General features: G+C 54.5%; 8 protein-coding genes across 8 annotated transcripts; 5 read left to right on the forward strand and 3 right to left on the reverse strand.

The window, feature by feature from the left end:
- Positions 1-1,055: 1,055 nt before the first annotated feature.
- Positions 1,056-2,111, forward strand: W97_02642 (uncharacterized protein; the record flags this gene model as incomplete). The annotated part of the gene is made up of 1 exon (XM_007780542.1): positions 1,056-2,111. One exon carries the CDS (start codon positions 1,056-1,058, stop codon positions 2,109-2,111), a length of 1,056 nt encoding a protein of 351 aa, XP_007778732.1.
- A 701-nt stretch (positions 2,112-2,812) lies between these two features.
- Positions 2,813-3,259, forward strand: W97_02643 (uncharacterized protein; the record flags this gene model as incomplete). The annotated part of the gene is made up of 1 exon (XM_007780543.1): positions 2,813-3,259. One exon carries the CDS (start codon positions 2,813-2,815, stop codon positions 3,257-3,259), a length of 447 nt encoding a protein of 148 aa, XP_007778733.1.
- Positions 3,260-3,875: 616 nt separating this feature from the next.
- W97_02644 (uncharacterized protein) lies at positions 3,876-4,493 on the forward strand (the record flags this gene model as incomplete). The annotated part of the gene is made up of 1 exon (XM_007780544.1): positions 3,876-4,493. One exon carries the CDS (start codon positions 3,876-3,878, stop codon positions 4,491-4,493), a length of 618 nt encoding a protein of 205 aa, XP_007778734.1.
- Positions 4,494-4,994: 501 nt separating this feature from the next.
- On the reverse strand, positions 4,995-7,822 carry W97_02645 (uncharacterized protein; the record flags this gene model as incomplete). Its single annotated transcript, XM_007780545.1, has 7 exons — positions 4,995-5,453; positions 5,841-6,525; positions 6,578-6,861; positions 6,908-7,498; positions 7,551-7,657; positions 7,710-7,737; positions 7,790-7,822. The coding sequence occupies 7 exons, from the start codon at positions 7,820-7,822 to the stop codon at positions 4,995-4,997; spliced, it is 2,187 nt and encodes a 728-aa protein (XP_007778735.1).
- An 899-nt stretch (positions 7,823-8,721) lies between these two features.
- Positions 8,722-10,377, reverse strand: W97_02646 (uncharacterized protein; the record flags this gene model as incomplete). Its single annotated transcript, XM_007780546.1, has 3 exons — positions 8,722-9,516; positions 9,711-10,186; positions 10,239-10,377. The coding sequence occupies 3 exons, from the start codon at positions 10,375-10,377 to the stop codon at positions 8,722-8,724; spliced, it is 1,410 nt and encodes a 469-aa protein (XP_007778736.1).
- A 1,829-nt stretch (positions 10,378-12,206) lies between these two features.
- Positions 12,207-14,058, forward strand: W97_02647 (uncharacterized protein; the record flags this gene model as incomplete). Its single annotated transcript, XM_007780547.1, has 2 exons — positions 12,207-13,954; positions 14,004-14,058. The coding sequence occupies 2 exons, from the start codon at positions 12,207-12,209 to the stop codon at positions 14,056-14,058; spliced, it is 1,803 nt and encodes a 600-aa protein (XP_007778737.1).
- Positions 14,059-14,495: 437 nt separating this feature from the next.
- On the reverse strand, positions 14,496-15,272 carry W97_02648 (cysteine dioxygenase; the record flags this gene model as incomplete). Its single annotated transcript, XM_007780548.1, has 3 exons — positions 14,496-14,611; positions 14,686-14,938; positions 15,006-15,272. 3 exons carry the CDS (start codon positions 15,270-15,272, stop codon positions 14,496-14,498), a joined length of 636 nt encoding a protein of 211 aa, XP_007778738.1.
- Positions 15,273-15,922: 650 nt separating this feature from the next.
- W97_02649 (ribosome-interacting GTPase 1) lies at positions 15,923-17,322 on the forward strand (the record flags this gene model as incomplete). Its single annotated transcript, XM_007780549.1, has 7 exons — positions 15,923-16,040; positions 16,102-16,138; positions 16,192-16,262; positions 16,313-16,335; positions 16,389-16,703; positions 16,758-17,114; positions 17,161-17,322. The coding sequence occupies 7 exons, from the start codon at positions 15,923-15,925 to the stop codon at positions 17,320-17,322; spliced, it is 1,083 nt and encodes a 360-aa protein (XP_007778739.1).
- Positions 17,323-17,389: the final 67 nt, after the last annotated feature.

The raw sequence follows: 17,389 nt of genomic DNA on the forward strand, positions 1-17,389 counted from the left end.
TAGTCATTCAAACTCGTTGTAGAGCCAGCGTGTCCAACAAACCGTCTGACGGTCGGAAACGGTTGGACGGTCGGCTATATCGCCGACCAACCGTCGAGCAATTTATAACCGTCCAACCGTCCGCGAGGAGCCGACGGTTGGGGTTGAAACGGTTAAACGGCTTGGCATGGTGTTGCTGGTAGTTAAGGCTCTAGAAAGCAATCACGTGGTGCTCTTATCGCCTTGGAAAGTCACGTGATGATAAAATAAGATCGGAGTACCTACCCACGTCGTACGCATAAAAAGCCTCACCGCAAACACTGAAACCTGATGTTTCGTCAACACTATCTTGTCGGAAATATTCATAACTACATAGCTAACTTAAAGTCAAGGTATTTGAGGTAAGTTTCTAAGTATGACGTAGCTTTTTAGACCATGTTGTGGATGTTTAACTTGATGTTTAGAGCATTCATGTTGGTATGCCCTGGATTTTGTGAGGCCATTTATGCGCACGACGTGCTACCGTCCAACCGTCTAACGGATCAATTCTTGACCCCGGTCGCCGTCCAACCGTTGGTATGACCCCCGACCGACCGTTTTGAACCAAGGGCCGGCAAAAATGAACGCGGCGGGTTTTTACCAACACCGGCAGGTGCCGTTCAGAGCAAACAAGGGAGGGCGCACACGATACTAGAAACCTAACACCACGCCAAGACTAGTGATACTGCGGCAGCAAGATTAATTTGACGAAATCATATTATATCACGTTACTGAAGTGTTGTTCTCCGTGGGTCTAGTAGTAGATTACTATAGTAGTGGTGGGGAACGGCACCTGCCGAAAACCCGCCGCGTTCATTTTTGCCGGCCCTTGAACCCTCCGACGGCGACGGACGGTTTGTTGGACACCCTGTGTAGAGCTACCACGAAGGGGTCTCAACGTAGGCTAGACAACATATACCCTTCGCAACCATGGAGAGTACAAAGGGGAGCTCTTCTACCTTGGGTTTTGCTATTCATCTCGTTCAAGGATCCGGATCCAATCATCTTGCACCTTACAGTCCTCTACTGCAACCGTCATGCTCTTCTCACTGGTCTATGGCATTCTGGCTGCGGCTCGTGCCACTGCAGCACCCCAAGGTCCCGCTGCCTCGAACACGGTGAACGCACCTCAATATGCTCCTGTTCCGACCGGTGCCTTCGGCCCCAATCTGACAGCTGCTGGCTATCGTGTTGAAACCTTCGGCGGCGGCGCCTATATGGTTACGGACAACCTGTACCAGGCCTTGTTCCTTGTTTCCGACGAGGGTGTCATCGTCGTCGACAACCCGCCTACAATCGGCATGAACATGATCTACGCTGTTGGGAATGTTACCGATGCTCCCATCACCCACGTTGTCTACAGCCACGCCCATGCGGACCATATCGGAGGCGCCTTCTTCTACGGCGACAACATTACGATCATTGCGCATAGGGACACCGAGGAGGAGTTAAGCCTGACTCCGGACCCGAATCGTCCCCTGCCAGATGTAACATTTACAAAGCGCCACAAGGTGTGCGTTGGCAACCAAACGCTGGAGCTCGAATACAAAGGTCCCAACCACCAACCGGGCAACATCTTCATCTACGCCCGCTCGCAGAAAGTCCTCATGCTTGTCGACGTCGTCTTCCCGGGCTGGGTCCCCTTTGCCTACCTCGCACAGTCGCAGAACATCCCCGGCTGGATCTTGGCGCATGATCAGATCCTTGAATACGACTTCGACTACTACGTCGGCGGCCACCTAACTCGGTACGGCGTGCGCGCTGACGTTGAGACGCAGAAAGAATACGTCTTGGACTTGAAGAACAACTGCGAGCAGGCGCTCATCCTCAGCACCCTGCCTCCCAACGCCACCAACCCCATCTCCGCTTTCGTTATTGTTCCGGCCGTCTTTGAGACCAACCCTGGGAATGTGTGGGCATCGTTCAGAGAATACGAAGATGCTGTCGCGCGGTACTGTGAGATGGTCACGAACCAAAAGTGGTTGACGCGCCTAGGAGGTGCGGATGTGTATGGGTTCTCGAATGCGTATCAGATGGCCGAGTCGCTTCGCATCGACTACAATATTCTTGGACAGTTTGCAGGCTCGACCTGAAAACACATTGTGCTGGGGAAACCGGATCTGGATGATTTGATCAATGTACTCTCGATCCCGTTGTCCCGCACGATGCAAACCGGTAGATATAGGGCCTGTGTGATACCTTGCTAGTTCAACGTCAGCATGTACCTCAGAAGGATTATCTTATTTTAACTTTATGTATAACACGTATAACAAATCAAATAACTCACCCTATTCAGTCTTAAAAATCAGCAAGAAATGAAGATAAAGCACCTCGACACATATCATCAAAGACATGCCAGCACGAAAGCAATCGTTGTCCTTGATTACTCTGGATCATAAGTACGAGTAGTCTTGCCCGCTTCCTGTGCTTCACGTTCTGCTGCCTGGCGTGCCGGCTACACCTCGGTATATATCCCATTAAAGCCTTCGTATTTATAGAGGACAAGGTTTTTAATAAGAAAGCGGTGCCAGTTGCCAACTCATCGTTGAACAGCCACAACATCTGATATATACGCATTTTTTATCGTAATACGCAGCTGGATTGCATGCTTTCTCATCCATGAAAGATGTCGTGCTTTGAAGCTGATGTTACGAAGAGGAAGTCGTGATATTTTGATGCTTAGTTAGCAGCGTCGCTTCCTCACTAAAAGTCCCGTCCTTTGTACACAAGCACATCAGTTGCTCTTTTAGTTTTCAATCACACTCGCATATCCACCTTCCACAGAATAACAGCAATGGACAGGCTGTCACTAGAAATACTCGCCATTATCGTCTCGTACTTAAATCCTTCCGATTTCATAGAATACGTCTCTGTCTCACGCCAATGGCAATTCGCAATCGAACGTTACACTTTCCGTTCCCTTCGACTCAAGAGCGACGACTATGACTTCTTTACCAGAGTCTGCTCTGATAGTCACCGCGCTGCTGCTATCGCGGAACTAGAATACGATGTCATCCTTCCGGCCTATTCTGACGAACAGTGCGCCAAGTTCGAGAGCGAGAAGGACGAGAAGGCAAACAACGAGGCCTTCACTAACGCTATTAAGCGCTTGTTCGAGACTCTACACCTATGGGGAAATCCGAGCAACGACGGCGCACATAAGATGAGGGGACGGCCCATCATGTTGTCTCTGGGTGCCTACTCGACGACTGATCCGCGATATAGGGAAGCCAAATTTTGACCGCGGGACCTATGGGAATTCCGATATGAGAACTCGTACTTGACAGTATTGAATCCGGATGAGCTACCATCGATCGAACGCATCGTTGGCTTTAAATGCTTTAGAGGCTCGCGTAAGATAGATGCGGCTACCGCAGCTGCTATTGCTTCCAAGTTCCCGGCCCTGGGGAGTGTGTACTGTAACCTTGAGGACGCGGTTTTCACAAGAAATACGCCGCGGTATCAAAAACGTTGTGGTATGCTGAGCTTCCGCTCCCGATTAAGCCTGAACGCGCTGTCCAAGACGCACGTAGGGTATTACCAGGATCTTAGTAACCTACTGATGTTTTACTGTAGATTTTGCTCGAGCGCTCTCATCGATTAAGCCATCCAACCTTAAAACCTTCAGACTCCACTATCCCTTCCACGAACCACGAAACGAGGACATTGTTATTCCCGACGCCGTTCCGCCAACTTCCTTTCCCGACAACGACCCCCTTAGCTCAGCACTATATAGCCTTTCCCTGCTTCCCAACCTCGAGACTTTCCACCTATCGGGCCCAATCGGTGTAACCCCAACCCTTTTCGGGCCTTCGGTTTCCGTCAACAAAAGCAACACCCCAAACACGAGCCCGTCCATGTACCCGAAACTGCAAGCGTTCACCGTCGAGCTGAGCCGCGTAACTCCCTCCGGCGACCTGCTCTTTGCTGGCCACGCCGACTCCGACTCTGACTCCGCATCCGACTCCGACGGACACGGCGACGATACATACGGCGACGACGTCATCGACACCGTCACAAACGCTGTGCCCCACGAGCCCGAACCCGATCCGACAACCCTCGCCTCCCACTCTCCAGGCGGAAGCGCCAACGCCCTAGGCCACAACACCTCCAGCGCCTACGACCGCGCGATCGCCATCGGCGCACATCGCGTTCGCCTGTTCCGCAAGCGCATCGTCCTCGAGCTCTTCGACCCGTTCGTAGCCGCCTTTTCGCGCGCGCTGTACCGCATGCCCGCCCTCGGACACGGCCACCTGCTGCTGGGGTGTTCCGGGGAAGAGCTATCCGCGGGCGTCGAGGTGCTTGCTGTCGGGGCCGGCGCGAACGGGATCTGGGACCATCCGGCCGAGAAGGCGGCGAGGAACAGGATGAGGGTTACGATGGGGTGGAGGAATGGGTGGGTTGTCCCGGCGGAGGTGAGGGAGCTGTGGGATCAGTGGGTTGGTGGGGGCGGGACGTTGAGGATCAACGGGTGAGATGGGCCGCTTGACACAGATAGCAAATGCGATGGATGCATGCGGTCGGTAGTGATAGGAAAAGGGCGACACAGATATAAAGCCTCGTTTCTTCGGTTTGAAAGAGCCAACGCTTTCACCACTGAGGTTCCTACTAGATGAATACGTGATGGTCAAGCAGTAGGCGGACATTCACTACGTATATGAGACGCTCGATCGAGAGGGAGAAACAAGATGAGATGCGCAGTCAAGAGTCAAGCACACGACAAAAGAGATGCGAGAGCACATGCAACTTTCCGCAGGAGAAACTAAGCTAAAGAGACGCAAACTATGCATCATCGTCAACGGCATGCAAAGGAATGCTGGGATGTAGGTATAGAAGGGAGGTTCAAAAGAGATACACACATACAACGATGAGTCATCAGAGATATTATAAAACGTAGAATCACACCACCAACATCACGTATCTCCATAAGACGCATGCAGCGCAACTGCGCTAGGAATAGGAAAAGTACGCACGCATCACCGCTCAGTCGGACTCAGCACATCCTTCTGCATCCTATCCTCAACCCCCTCCTCGCCCCCTGTCTCCGCCGCCGTCTTGAAGTCCACAGCCGCAAACGTCGGCTTCTCGACCTGCGTCTTCCCCTCCCCCGTCTTCTCCGCAACCGCGCTGCCCGACTCCGTCGCCGCCGCAGCCGCAAGCCCCTTATCCGGCACAGGCACATCAGCCTCCTCCGTGGTCGCGCCCGGCGCCGGAGCCGGTGCCGTCTCTGACGTCGGATCATTGGAGCCGTCAAAGCCCTGCGGATGGCCCGCCGAGATACTGTGGTGCTCGGCGTCGTGATCTCTGCCGCGCGGTATAGAGTGCTCCGGCAGCTCTCTCAATGGTGGCATCTTCTGCGCGTCTGCGGCCTGCTTGAGGTGTTCGAACTCGAGGAGGGAGCTGCGGCGGAGCGTCTCGAGGCGCTCGATGGGGTTCTTGAGGGGCGAGGACGAGAGTCAGCTTGAGGGTTCTGCTGGGGATAACGCGGGAGATGGAGATGTGGCAGGAGTGCGACGGGGAGAGCGCCGTATGGCGTCATGGTGCTTTTTTACGGCTGCGAGATAGCTGGGGAGGTTGTAGCTCATGAAATTTGGCTGCTTTGGAGGAGGTGGAGGAATAGAGACGCTGGTAGTGATAGTGGTAGTAGTAGATGGCGCAGATGGCACAGATGGTATAGAGCTTGCGGAAGCAGCGGGAGCGGAAGCGCTCGGCGCCGTGGAGGGAGGAGCACGTGAAACGCTGGATATAGGTGGGGATAATCGTCGCGCACCGGCACGGAAGGCAGCTGCGCTTTGAGACCTGTAACCACAAGATGGACATACCCATTCGGCTTGATCTGGCACCCCTTCCGCCGCGGGCAGCTGGCCCTCAGCATTGCGCTCCTCGCCCCAGAATGTCGATCTGCGTCGCGGTGCTGGCGTCACTGGCAGGCTAGGTCTTTCGACCTCGGTGGGAAAGTCTGTGAGAATAAGGCTGGCGCGCCGTTGTTCTGGGGTCACGCCGAGCGCGTCAGGGGATACGAGTTCAGATCGCATGTTAGGCGCGGGTATACCGATAACTCTGGGCCTATTCTTTCTTTGCTGGATGTCGACGACATTCTGCACGTAGCGGTTGATGTCTGGCATCGCGTCCCACACATTGGTGCTGGAGGCGAAACCCTGGAAAGAGGTCTCTTCTTCCGACGGCGCTCCTCCAATCTGCCCACTTTCAGCAGACTCAGCGCCAGGCTGCATAGTTGACGCTGCCGGTTCGGGCGTTGGCGACGGCAGGTCTTCTGCGAAAACTCGACTCGGTGGCGGTACGTCACGTTCCTTTTCCCATGGGAAAATGGGCGGCGGTCTCTCTTCAACCTTTGGTTTGCTTTTGGGCACCTCATACCACATGTCTTTCGGTGGTTCAGGGTATGCTGCAGGCGCATGGAAGAGTTCCTTGCTTTCGTTAAACTCATACTGTTCACCTGGGTTGAAATTGGCGGCTTCAGGTTTGGATTCGGCAGGCGGAGCAGAGCTGTGTAGAATTAGATACGGCGCTTTCCTGCCTTAGCTTCCCCGCCACTTACCGCGTTGCATCCCACTCCATCTGAGGAGCGGAGAACCTGCGTTGCTCTGAGGTTGGCACTGGGGCGACTAAGCCTTGGTCTATGTTTTCAGCAGGCTCTCCAGGGCTCGATGTGGGCCGTTCGCTCGTCATGAAGGGACGCTCTGGCTCCGGCTCTTTGATACGTGGCGCGTTGGCGACTTGTTGTTCCGGCGTGTACTTGTAATCGGGGTGCGCTGCCTCGCCGTGAACATACTGTGCGATTATCGAAGCCCGCGACGGCTGACCGTAGGCCGAGGAAGAGATCTGTCCACGTTAGCCTGTGCAGCTATACTACCCTTCGAAGACCTACAGCTTTTGGCTTCAAGCGCCTGTCGAAAACAGCCCACCACCTGCCGAGGAGTTCGTTGTACACTCCTGGTCCGGACCCACTTGGCCTGCCTTTGCTCCATGGCTTTTCTTTGCCAATGAAATGTACCGCACTGATATTGCTCTTGTAGTGCCTGTATGCCGGCTCCCACTGATACTGAGCGTTTGGAGTGCAGTTGTACGTGAAGCTGATCCGGTGCCAATTTTTGTGCTCGTAGTACTGATTCAGCAAGCCCTGATCAGCACCGTCGAAGCTGTCGCCGCTTGTTGCCATTGTCTGCAAGGCCCAGTAGTCGCCCATGTTCGGACTCAGCACCATGACACCGGTGTTGAAAGCATCTGGCCAGCCAATGTCTGGTGCTGCGGCAAAAGGTGCCTCGATGTTGAACAGCTCATCGGGAGCTCTGAGGACTACGACATCCGAGTCGAGGTATACTATCTTCCGGAACCTGTCTTGCCGCCACAGCGCGATCTTGGTGAAAGCGAAGGCAAGGTCAGGCCTGCCCATGAGGTAGAGGTTTGCGGGGTTGGGGTTCGCTATGCGGTCTACGGGGATCAGCTCGTCGTACAGCTTCTGCGAGGAGGTTAGTAGAAGAACAACAAGTACCAATGGCTGGTAGCAGTACCTTGAGCTCGCTGATGGTATCAGCGGATAAGGTGTCCAATGTCACCAAGATCACGAGCTTCTTCTTCGTGCCAGCATCCCGTAGAGAGTGTGCAAGTACAGCGGCACCTTGTGGCTCGGTCAGATAATTCGATTGCTCCTGCACAGCGAGCCGTCATACCAGGTAGATAGGCATCGCTCATCAGAAGCTGCACACGGTTAGCTGCTTGACGGCGGCCGGTACACGATGGCTCTGCTTACCGTGCAATACACGTCCTCCCCGTAGGTCGCCATGGCGAAGCTTCAGAGAGTGAAAGTCTTCGTGTACAGAGCTGCGATGAGGTTGCTGGAGGCTGTAAAGCTTGATGGCGGTGCCGCAAAAGTTCCCCCGCTTTGGCCTGAGGAAGATGTGCAGATCACACGACGGTGATGCAAGACGCGGACACGGATCAACGTCTAGGGCGAATTGGATGCTAGGGGCTATTTCATAGGGAGATATCTACAGAAAGCATTCGGAGGAGAGGTTGCAGAGCGGGCGAAGGAAATGAAGAGGGTGTTCCCTCGAGCGGGACAGAGCTGGGAGAGCTCGAGCCATGGCAACAGCTCAAAGTTTCGTGCATCGGACACGGATGAGGGTTAACTCGCTTAACGTAGCGCTCGAGGGACCCATGGCGTCAGTGGGGCTTGTGTCAAGCTAGAACCGTCCACGCCGTTTTTGTGCTGCCGATATTCGGCTTCAATTGAAACGGCTCTCCTTTCGTGCACAGAGACGGGTTACCGCCAGCGCTCGATTGCGATGAAGCTCCAGATGTCCACAGCTACATACAGCTTGCTTCCTCCGAGCCGCGGCGGGAGCTTTCTCACCACAGCTGGTTCCCTGCAAGATGGCGCATGCAGGTTGCGCTAGGCGCTAGTGTGGAGATGTCCCGTGCCAGTTTTACGCATAAGATAACCACCAAGACTCAAACACGGATGCTTGGCCGTAGAACCCTGGATACATGGGTACCCAGGTAGAGTACAAGGGGGGAGGTATCTAAGTACTGTACCGTTGTGCTTCGCAAGCTACAGCAACGTCGCCAACAACGCTCTGCCTAAAGTACATGATTGTGCAACGCTACCTATATTGCACCTACCTGTTTTGGTGCGTTGCTTCATAGCTCACGATAGCCAATACCGCTCATCAGTGCACCCTCTCAGCGCTCAACCGTGACTTTGGCCCCCGGGAACTTCTGCAGTCTCTCGCGCACAGTACCATGTTCTCCCTCCAGCGCCCAAGCCGTGACCTCCTCCAACACCGCCGCTCCCTCCTTCTCGCTCGGCGTCCAGTGTCCCGCCTCAGGCAGCGTGACCATCTGGCTCTCTCTGCCGAAGTAATCACCAATGCCCTCAAACGCCAGCGTTGGATCAACAGCGACGTCTTTCAACCCCACCACAAACGTCACTTTCGCTTTGAGTGCGCCTCTGGGCCCGTCTTCGAAGAGTCCAGCACCGCTACTGGACCGTCTACGCCCACCGGCCCGCTCGAGGTTGCTCACTGATACCACCGTCTCGATGGACTTGTCCCACGATCCAGTGGCGGCGCCCTCGCGGTAGTAACGGATCTTCTCCGACCAGCCGCCGGACGGTGCGCGGCGTCTGACATGCTCGGAATAGCCATCGCCTGCACACTGCTCGGCACTCGGACCCAGAGACTGCGCCATGGCTTCCGCCAATTCGGTGCCTTCGAGGGGATGCTTCGACTTGGCTGCGATCTGGTGCAGCAGGCGGAGAACGTAGTAGTTGCCGAAGGAGCCGAATGCGTTCGCGAGCGGGGCGGGGAGAAGGAAGATGAAGACGTAACCGGACTTTTTGAGCTGAGTGAACACTGGGGAAAGAGTTGATGCGGCGGTGCGGATCAGTCTGAGGGAACGGGGTTGGCCGGCTCCAGATTTTAGCATCTGCATGGCGGAGTTCCAGCGGCCTTGGATGTTTGCGAGGAGGAGGGTGGGCTATATGTTGCTTAGTACGGAACCCGCTAGCGGTGGATTGAAACTTCAATTGGGATGTAAGACAGATAAATAGCTTAGGCGTCAGGAAAGTAAAATTTACAAGTAATCGTAACGAATGTGAGTCATTGAGCGAGATTAGGCGAGAACGATAGAAGAGAAGCCTTATAAGTACATCGCCATTGACGGAAACTTACCAGAAAGACGCTACTGGTGATGAACCGATCAGCTAGTTGAGGGGCCTCAGCAGCGAGTCGAAAAGCGATTGCTGCGCCCCAGTCATGGGAGACGATGATGACCTTGCCTCGTTCTGTCGGGCTGCCCTGGGCCTCACCGGTGTACTCCTCCCTCATGCAAAGGATGAAGGCAGTGATGGTCTCCAGGACGGTTGTGGCATCGTATTGCGGAAGTCCATCGCTGCCGCCGTATCCCGGAAGGTCCAAAGCTGCAAGGACGGCGTTCTGAGCCAGTCTCTTTGAGCGCAAGAGATTCTGCCAGAGGACCCAACTGTCCGGGAAGCCATGGAGGAAGATGACGAGGTTCGTCGGTTGCCCAGGTCGGCCTGCAGGTGGTCCGGTTGTGACATAGTGGAGCTTGACGCCGCTCGACAGGATGAAGAAGTCATGTTTAAGGCCATACGGATTTTCTGTGAGGTCCCAAAACTTGTGTCGAGCTAGTAACGTTGATTAGCACAGGCCTCATCAAGCTGCTGAGCTGAAAGATACCAGTGGAGAGCTCCTTCTTCGCTTTTTCTGACGTCCGACGGAAGATTGATCCTTCCTTTACCGCCAGGATGAGGAAAGCAGCATAGCTGAACAGGCCATAGAGGAGGCCACAGCCCTTCAGTAGGTATTTCGACAGCATGCTGAGGCGAGCTTGCGTGGTCAATCATTAAAGACCATTGGTTTTGACATGCAAGTGGGTAGATAGTACGCAGCCCGTTGCTATCCGAATGAGGCCGGCGGACGTTGTGTGAAGGCAGTTCGGCGGTTCTCTGTGGAAGGAGGTTGCTCCTCCTTTACTCGGTCACGGGAAATCATGGTGCAGCAGGAGAAGCGTCCGCGTGCTGTGCGCCCGCCCAAATGAGCAAGGGCGAGTGAAAGTTGAGATCATTGCTGTTTACAGAAGCTTCCAGTTCATTGCTGCCGGCGCGCGCGCATCGTTGCCAAGTCGGCATCACCTGCAGCCTTGTGTCAGGGCTCAAGACGGTGCGGCTTCCGAGCCAGAGATGCAGCAACGACCTTCAGACATGTGAACTCACAGCTGTCTCTTCCAGATGCGATTAATCCCTCCGGAGCTCGGACAGCATGCCTCCCCACCGTCGCCGGTCTTCGCTTCAGTTGCGCCTCCACTCGCATTCCTCATCCTATACGCCCTATCGGCCGCCGGAACGCCTGTCGAACATTCGTTACTCATAAGCGCGACATCTTGGGGCATTGTGTGGCTATACAGCAGCCTGAGAGTCGGAATACGGGCGGGAACTGACAAGAATGGGGTGCGAGGAATGTACAGCTGGGCGGCTGGCGTGCTATTTGCGCTTGCGCAAGTCTGCGAGCGCGCTGCAAGGGACAGGCAGGGCATATGGATCACAAAGGTCTTCTTAACAATTGGAGCAGTAGAAGGGTGATTGAGCTAAGGAGAAGTAGGCCTGGCTCCCAGCTATAGTATACGTATGCAGTCAATTCGGGACTGCACTTGCCAGCGGTAGACTCAATGGACATACGGCTCCACACGCCTTCCCTCTGAACGCATCGAAACGACTCCTCATCGTTATCACGGCGTCGGCCACCGCTGTCCTAGCAACCTGGACGCTCTCTCCAACGATTGCGCTCGGCCTTTCAAGCACAGTCTTTACGGCTGCATCATTCGTCTTGATTGACCTGGCATTCGCAAGCAGTGGGGACTACAAACACGACAGTCAGGGCTTCGTTTCCGCCAATGGCTCCTTCCTACGACGGCCGTCGTCTTCGTCCGGGCAGCATGATCCATTCGAGGCCTCCGTCAGAGATTTCGCCGCAGTTGTAGGTGTAGCCTGCGCTATAGCAACCCTAGTACTAGAGGGCTTCAGAACAGACGCCATAACCTACAATCGGCAGGTGGCACTACTTGGTGCGTATTGGCAATCTGGTCAGAGAGTATTGTTATTCATACGGTTGTGCTGGGGCATACTAGTTGCCACTATCTGCAATCTCTTGCTCGTCTCTAATGTAAGTGATTTCCACTTTTTGGACCTAATGTGCTGTTGTCTTCTCAGGCTCCGTTTGAGGGCGTATCAAAACTGTAACGTCCTGTCTGACTCGCGTAAGTTTGACGAGCAAGGTTCTTTTTGGCGTTGCGCCACGGAAGCCGAGCCGTCACTTGTCCCTCCTGATGGTCGCATCCCTGCAAAACTGGCTTTGCGCAAACCCAACAGCCACACCTGCTGTCTTTTTTCTCTGACCCAGGAGCACTCAGCCTGCCATTGTTGCTGCTCCATTGCTTTTTATGGACCGCCTCTAATCATGTTAGCTTAGATCCATCGCCGAGGACCTTTCCGCGTGTCGCTCATTGCCGTTGGCGCTCTACTATGCGCTCGCCTGGTCAGCGAAGCTTCGGTGTGGGGGATTTGGTTCGCATTACTCTGCGCCGTCGCGAGCTTGCTCCTCGTCGATGATTCTGCTTCTCCATCAGCCACTGCCGGCTTCATGACAAGGATGAGGGCGAGGCAGCTAGTCTCGCTGCTTGCTGCGGTGTCGCTTGCCGTCTTGACCATCAGCTTTCTGCGGCGATCTTCCGACCTCACGTCTACTTTCAGATCACACTCACGTGGCGATGCCGCACCAGTCTCAACGGAGACACCTAACGAACCCTTTCAGCCGATCAGAATTGGATCCACGAGGGCGCACCCCGTCGACCAGCTCGTGAGAGATGCGGAGGCCGATTTCGAGAAGCTACTGGCAAGACAATCGAAGACACTAGCGGACGCTGTCGCGGAATATCGCCGCAGGTACCAGCTACCGCCTCCTCCTAACTTCGACCGATGGTACGAGTTCGCGAAGCGAAAAGGGGTGCAGCTTATCGACGAATACGACACGATATACCATTCGCTACTACCGTTCTGGGCGCTTGAGCCAGCTACGATACGGGCTCGGGTTAGGGAAGCATTGGGACATGCGGACAATGCCCTGATTGGACTGTTGATACGGGACGGGCAGGCTGTCAAAATCCAGGGCGGATCGGAGTGGCAACAGCAAGCGACGCTCGGCATGATCAACCAGACTTTCCAGCATCTCCCGAATATGGATCTGGCGTTCAACATACACGACGAGCCGCGGGTCGTCGTCCCTCATGACGAGTTGGCTCAGATGGTCAAGCTAGCCCGGGAGAAGCGCATGCCCGCAGCTTTTGCCAATACGGCACCGAAGAATGCGTTTTCAAGCAAGCCTAAAGACATGAACAATGGCAAAAGGATAGACGAAGTAAAGACAACAAGGTTCAACCACTTCGCGCACCAAGCAACCTGGATACCCTCCCGCATGTCCTGCTCGCCCAACAGTCCCGCCCGAAGCTTCGACGACGCAGCAGCGGACAACCTGACCTCCTACGCTCTGGGCGACCTAGGCTTCGTCTACAACCAGACCGCATTCTCCGACATCTGCATGTCACCGTCCCTAAGCAAAACCTACGGCTTCTTCGACCGTCCCAACGCCTTCAACCTCGTCCAAGAGCTCTTCCCGATCTTCTCCCAGAGCAAAATCAGCAGCTTCCAGGACATCCTCTACCCAAGCCCCTGGTACTGGTACGGCAAAGTGCCCTACGACGCCCACCGCGACGAGGACTGGGAAACCAAAACCAACGCCCTCTACTGGCGCGGCTCGACGACCGGCGGCTTCAGCCGGAACGGCGGCTGGCGGCGTCAACACCGCCAACACTTCGTTCGCAAGATCAACGCGCCCGACAAGGCGCAGATCCTCATCAACCGCGGCGCGGCCGACGCGCCAGACTGGCAGCCCAAGGAGGTCAGGCGGAGCGACTACGCCGCGCTCATCGACGTCAAATTCTCGCACGTCGGACAGTGCGACCCAGGCGACTGCGACGCGCAGCGGAACTTCTTCGAGATCGCGGAACCCGCTGATCAGCAGGATGCGTGGAAATATCGGCACCTCCTCGACATAGACGGGAATGCTTTCAGCGGCCGGTTCTACGCATTTTTGAAGAGCAAGAGCTTGGTGTACAAGATGGCGATTTTTCAGGAGTGGCACAAGGACTGGCTGAAGCCGTGGGTGCATTACATTCCGTTGAGTTTGAGGGGGGAGGAGTGGTTGGAGGCTGTGAGATATTTCTCGGGCGAGGATGAGGGGAAGATGCAGGCGCCGAGGCTGGCGATGCAGGGGAGGATGTGGGCGGAGAAGGCGCTGAGGAATGAGGACTTTGAGGTGTGGTTCTTTAGGCTGCTGCTTGAGTAAGTCTGCCAGAGTGGGAAAGGATTGTGGATGTGCTGACGAAATCAGATATGGCAGGATTATCGACGACAATCGGGAGAACATAGGGTATCCCGGCCCGTGAAAAGTAGACAACCTGTATGATGTGAGGTATGCCGGGTATGGCTTGGGGAGCATTCAATGGCGTTGGGGTTCTTTGACGTAGTAAGCAGCAGCTGTGGTTGAGCTTATGCTTGTTGTGTAGTTAGACTTATACTACTCTCTCGCGGTCAAGAGCAAGCGTCTGGATCTACCTCACCGCGTCTAAAATTCTGACGCACGGTTGTGTGGGTGCCTTGCGCTGTCGATCACCGGAGTCATGCCTTCGGCTATCAACCATATCGATATTCTCGGCGCTCATGGAGCTAGATCTTCCCATGACATATAAGCTGTACGCAGAAGTCTATTTTCCGCCGTTCAGCGCCAAAGGCTGAGCAAGTCTACCTCTATGGTGGCAGATCTGCTGATGGAAGCAACCCGCTTCCAGAAACGCCAGATCCCAGAAACACAGAAAAGAACCTTTTACAGCTTGTGCCCCCGCTCTGAGAAGAACACATTCTGCTTAACATGGCTCGACCGTCCCGTTACCTCGTCAAAGATGTTACAGCCGAAGGTAGCCGCATTCGGCGGCGTGTACACTGTCCCCCGTGTCAGCGAAGCGTCCACACTACAACTCCCAACAGCCCAAGTTGACTACGGGCCAGTGACTTACAGTGCAAAGAAACAGCGACGTTCTTAGGGTCCGGATTCGAAATCCGGTGCAGCCCCAGCTGGTCAGACATGTACGTGACCTGGTTCTCGGTGTACACGGTTTCTTTCTTGACGGCCAGCGGCGCAGCGCCAGAGGCTTCGGGCCAGGCGTATAGTGTTTCCTTCAGGGAACCCGCTAGGATTTTCATCACGCAGTGGGCATTGGCGTGGTCGTGGATTGGGCTGCCTTCGCCAGGGGTCCAGACGAGGATGAGCTGGTGGGCGTGTGAGTCGGTGTCCGGGAGTGGACTTGAATGGCGGTGCTGTATGAGGTCAACTCACAAGGTTACTCTTGTCATTTCCCCTGTCGACGAGGTTCCTGGTGTAGTTCCTGCTGGGGTCGCCGAGGGCATATTGCATCCACTCTGAGGCATCGGAAATGTAGTTCCGCATCAGCGCTTGGAGGTCTTCGGGGTCTACTTCTGCGGAATCTATGCCGGATGAGGGACCAAGCACCTTGCTGAGATCTTGGACGAGCTGGTGGAATGCATCTAGATGTGGAGCGTTTGATGTCGGGCCTGGAGAGCCTGGTTCTGTCCAGACAGTCATGCTGGAGGAAGCTTTGGAGAGAAGAGTGGAAAGAAACGAGTAGTGTTCGAGACACTGCTAATAAAAAGAGGAAAGGCTAAGCAAAGTCTTCAACGAAAACCCACTGCTTGACTAAGAGAAAGGCTGCGGCGGACAGAGTCAGATGATGGATGTCACCTGTCAAACTCCAGAGATAGACGCGATTCACTGCAGATGCAAACCGATCACGCCGAGCCTCAAAGAGAGACCGAATGACTACCCGTAGACTTTCCATTGTAGTGACGTGACTACATGATACTGATTACGGCAGAACCGCACACGCCGTTGATAAAGGCTCCGGAAAGTTTCTCACCGCTTTGGTGCCTGCTGGCTCGTGCTTGGCGGGGCGAACGGGAGATCCTCGGTTGAATTTTTGCCCTGCCGTCATCTTTCGGCGGGCATCTGAACATTTTTGTGGTGAGCCTTGAGTATCAACCACACAGCTACACTTTGCAGTAAACAGTTGTTGCAGCGCGTTGACTTTCAAGATGGCGACCACTGTGGACAAGGTGAGAATTCCCTCCCCCAGGATAGCGCTCAAGCTGACGTTCGCCCTTCTAGATTAAGGAGATTGAGACCGAGGTTCGCAAACCGGCTCGAGACGCCGTATACCCTTCGTTAACGCAGTTCAGATGGCTCGGACTCAGAAGAACAAGGCAACGTCGTTCCACTTGGGGCAACTGAAGGCCAAGCTTGCGAAGCTAAAAAGGGAGCTACTCACCCCAACATCTGGTGGTGGCGGCGGTGGTGGTGAGCTATACTTGGAGAAGCGAATGTTGGGAACCAAGAGAATGCTGAGACTGTGTTCTAGTGGGCTTCGATGTTGCCAGAACCGGCGTTGCCAGCGTGTCAGTATATTCCACTAGGCATGGTTTGTGAGCACTGGCTTACCCTGAAACAGCGGCTTCATAGGGTTTCCATCTGTCGGCAAGAGTACCCTCATGAGTAGGGTGACTGGTCAACACTCGGAAGGTGTGTAGATGTCTGTCTTTTGTGCCGGACTATGACTGACAATGAGGTAGCGGCGGCATATGAATTTACAACGGTTGGGACACTCGAGCTCTGTCCGCAAGACAAGATTCGCTGACGCTGCCACAGCTTACGACAGTGCCTGGACAAGTTCTATACAACGGCGCGAAGATTCAGATGCTTGATCTGCCGGGTATCATCCAGGGAGCCAAGGACGGCAAGGGTCGTGGCCGGCAGGTCATTGCCGTTGCGAAGACTTGCAATCTGATATTCATCGTCCTCGACGTCAACAAGCCGCTCACGGACAAGCGAGTTATAGAAACAGAACTCGAAGGGTTTGGTATACGCATAAACAAAAGCCCGCCTAACATCAACTTCAAGAAGAAGGACAAAGGAGGCATCAGCATTACTAGCACGGTACCTCTAACGCATATTGACCATGACGTGAGTTTTAGAAACTGGAGAATATGTGCAAAACTTTGATTAACAGCTTTGAAGGAAATCAAAGCCGTCATGTCCGAGTACCGCATTTCTTCCGCAGATATCGCTATCCGCTGCGATGCCACCATTGACGACCTGATAGACGTTCTGGAGGCGAAGAGCCGAAGCTATATTCCAGTGATTTACGCCTTGAATAAGATTGATGCTATATCAATTGAAGAACTGGATCTGCTCTACAGGATACCGAACGCATGTCCAATCAGCGCGGAGCATGGCTGGAACGTTGACGAACTGTTGGAGCAGATGTGGGAGAAGCTGAACTTGAGGAGAGTGTACACCAAGCCGAAAGGAAAGATGCCGGACTACTCTGCTCCTGTCGTGTTGCGGTCGACGGCCTGCACAGTGGAAGATTTCGTAAGCTGAAACCTCACCCATAGAAGCCCGCTACTAACCGCTGCAGTGCAACGCAATTCACAAAACCATCGTCGAGCAGTTCAGGCAAGCCATTGTTTATGGCAAATCGGTCAAGCACCAACCGCAGAGAGTCGGCTTATCTCACGAGTTGGCGGATGAAGATATCAGTAAGCTCACCAAGCCGGCCAGAAAGCGTGGGGTATACTAAGATGGTTTAGTCACAATCATTAAGAAATAACTTCTGTTGAAGTCGCTCCGGTAAACCACACGCGGCG

This window comes from Coniosporium apollinis (genome assembly GCF_000281105.1).
Source record: "Coniosporium apollinis CBS 100218 chromosome Unknown supercont1.10, whole genome shotgun sequence".
Lineage (NCBI taxonomy): Eukaryota > Fungi > Ascomycota > Dothideomycetes > Coniosporium > Coniosporium apollinis.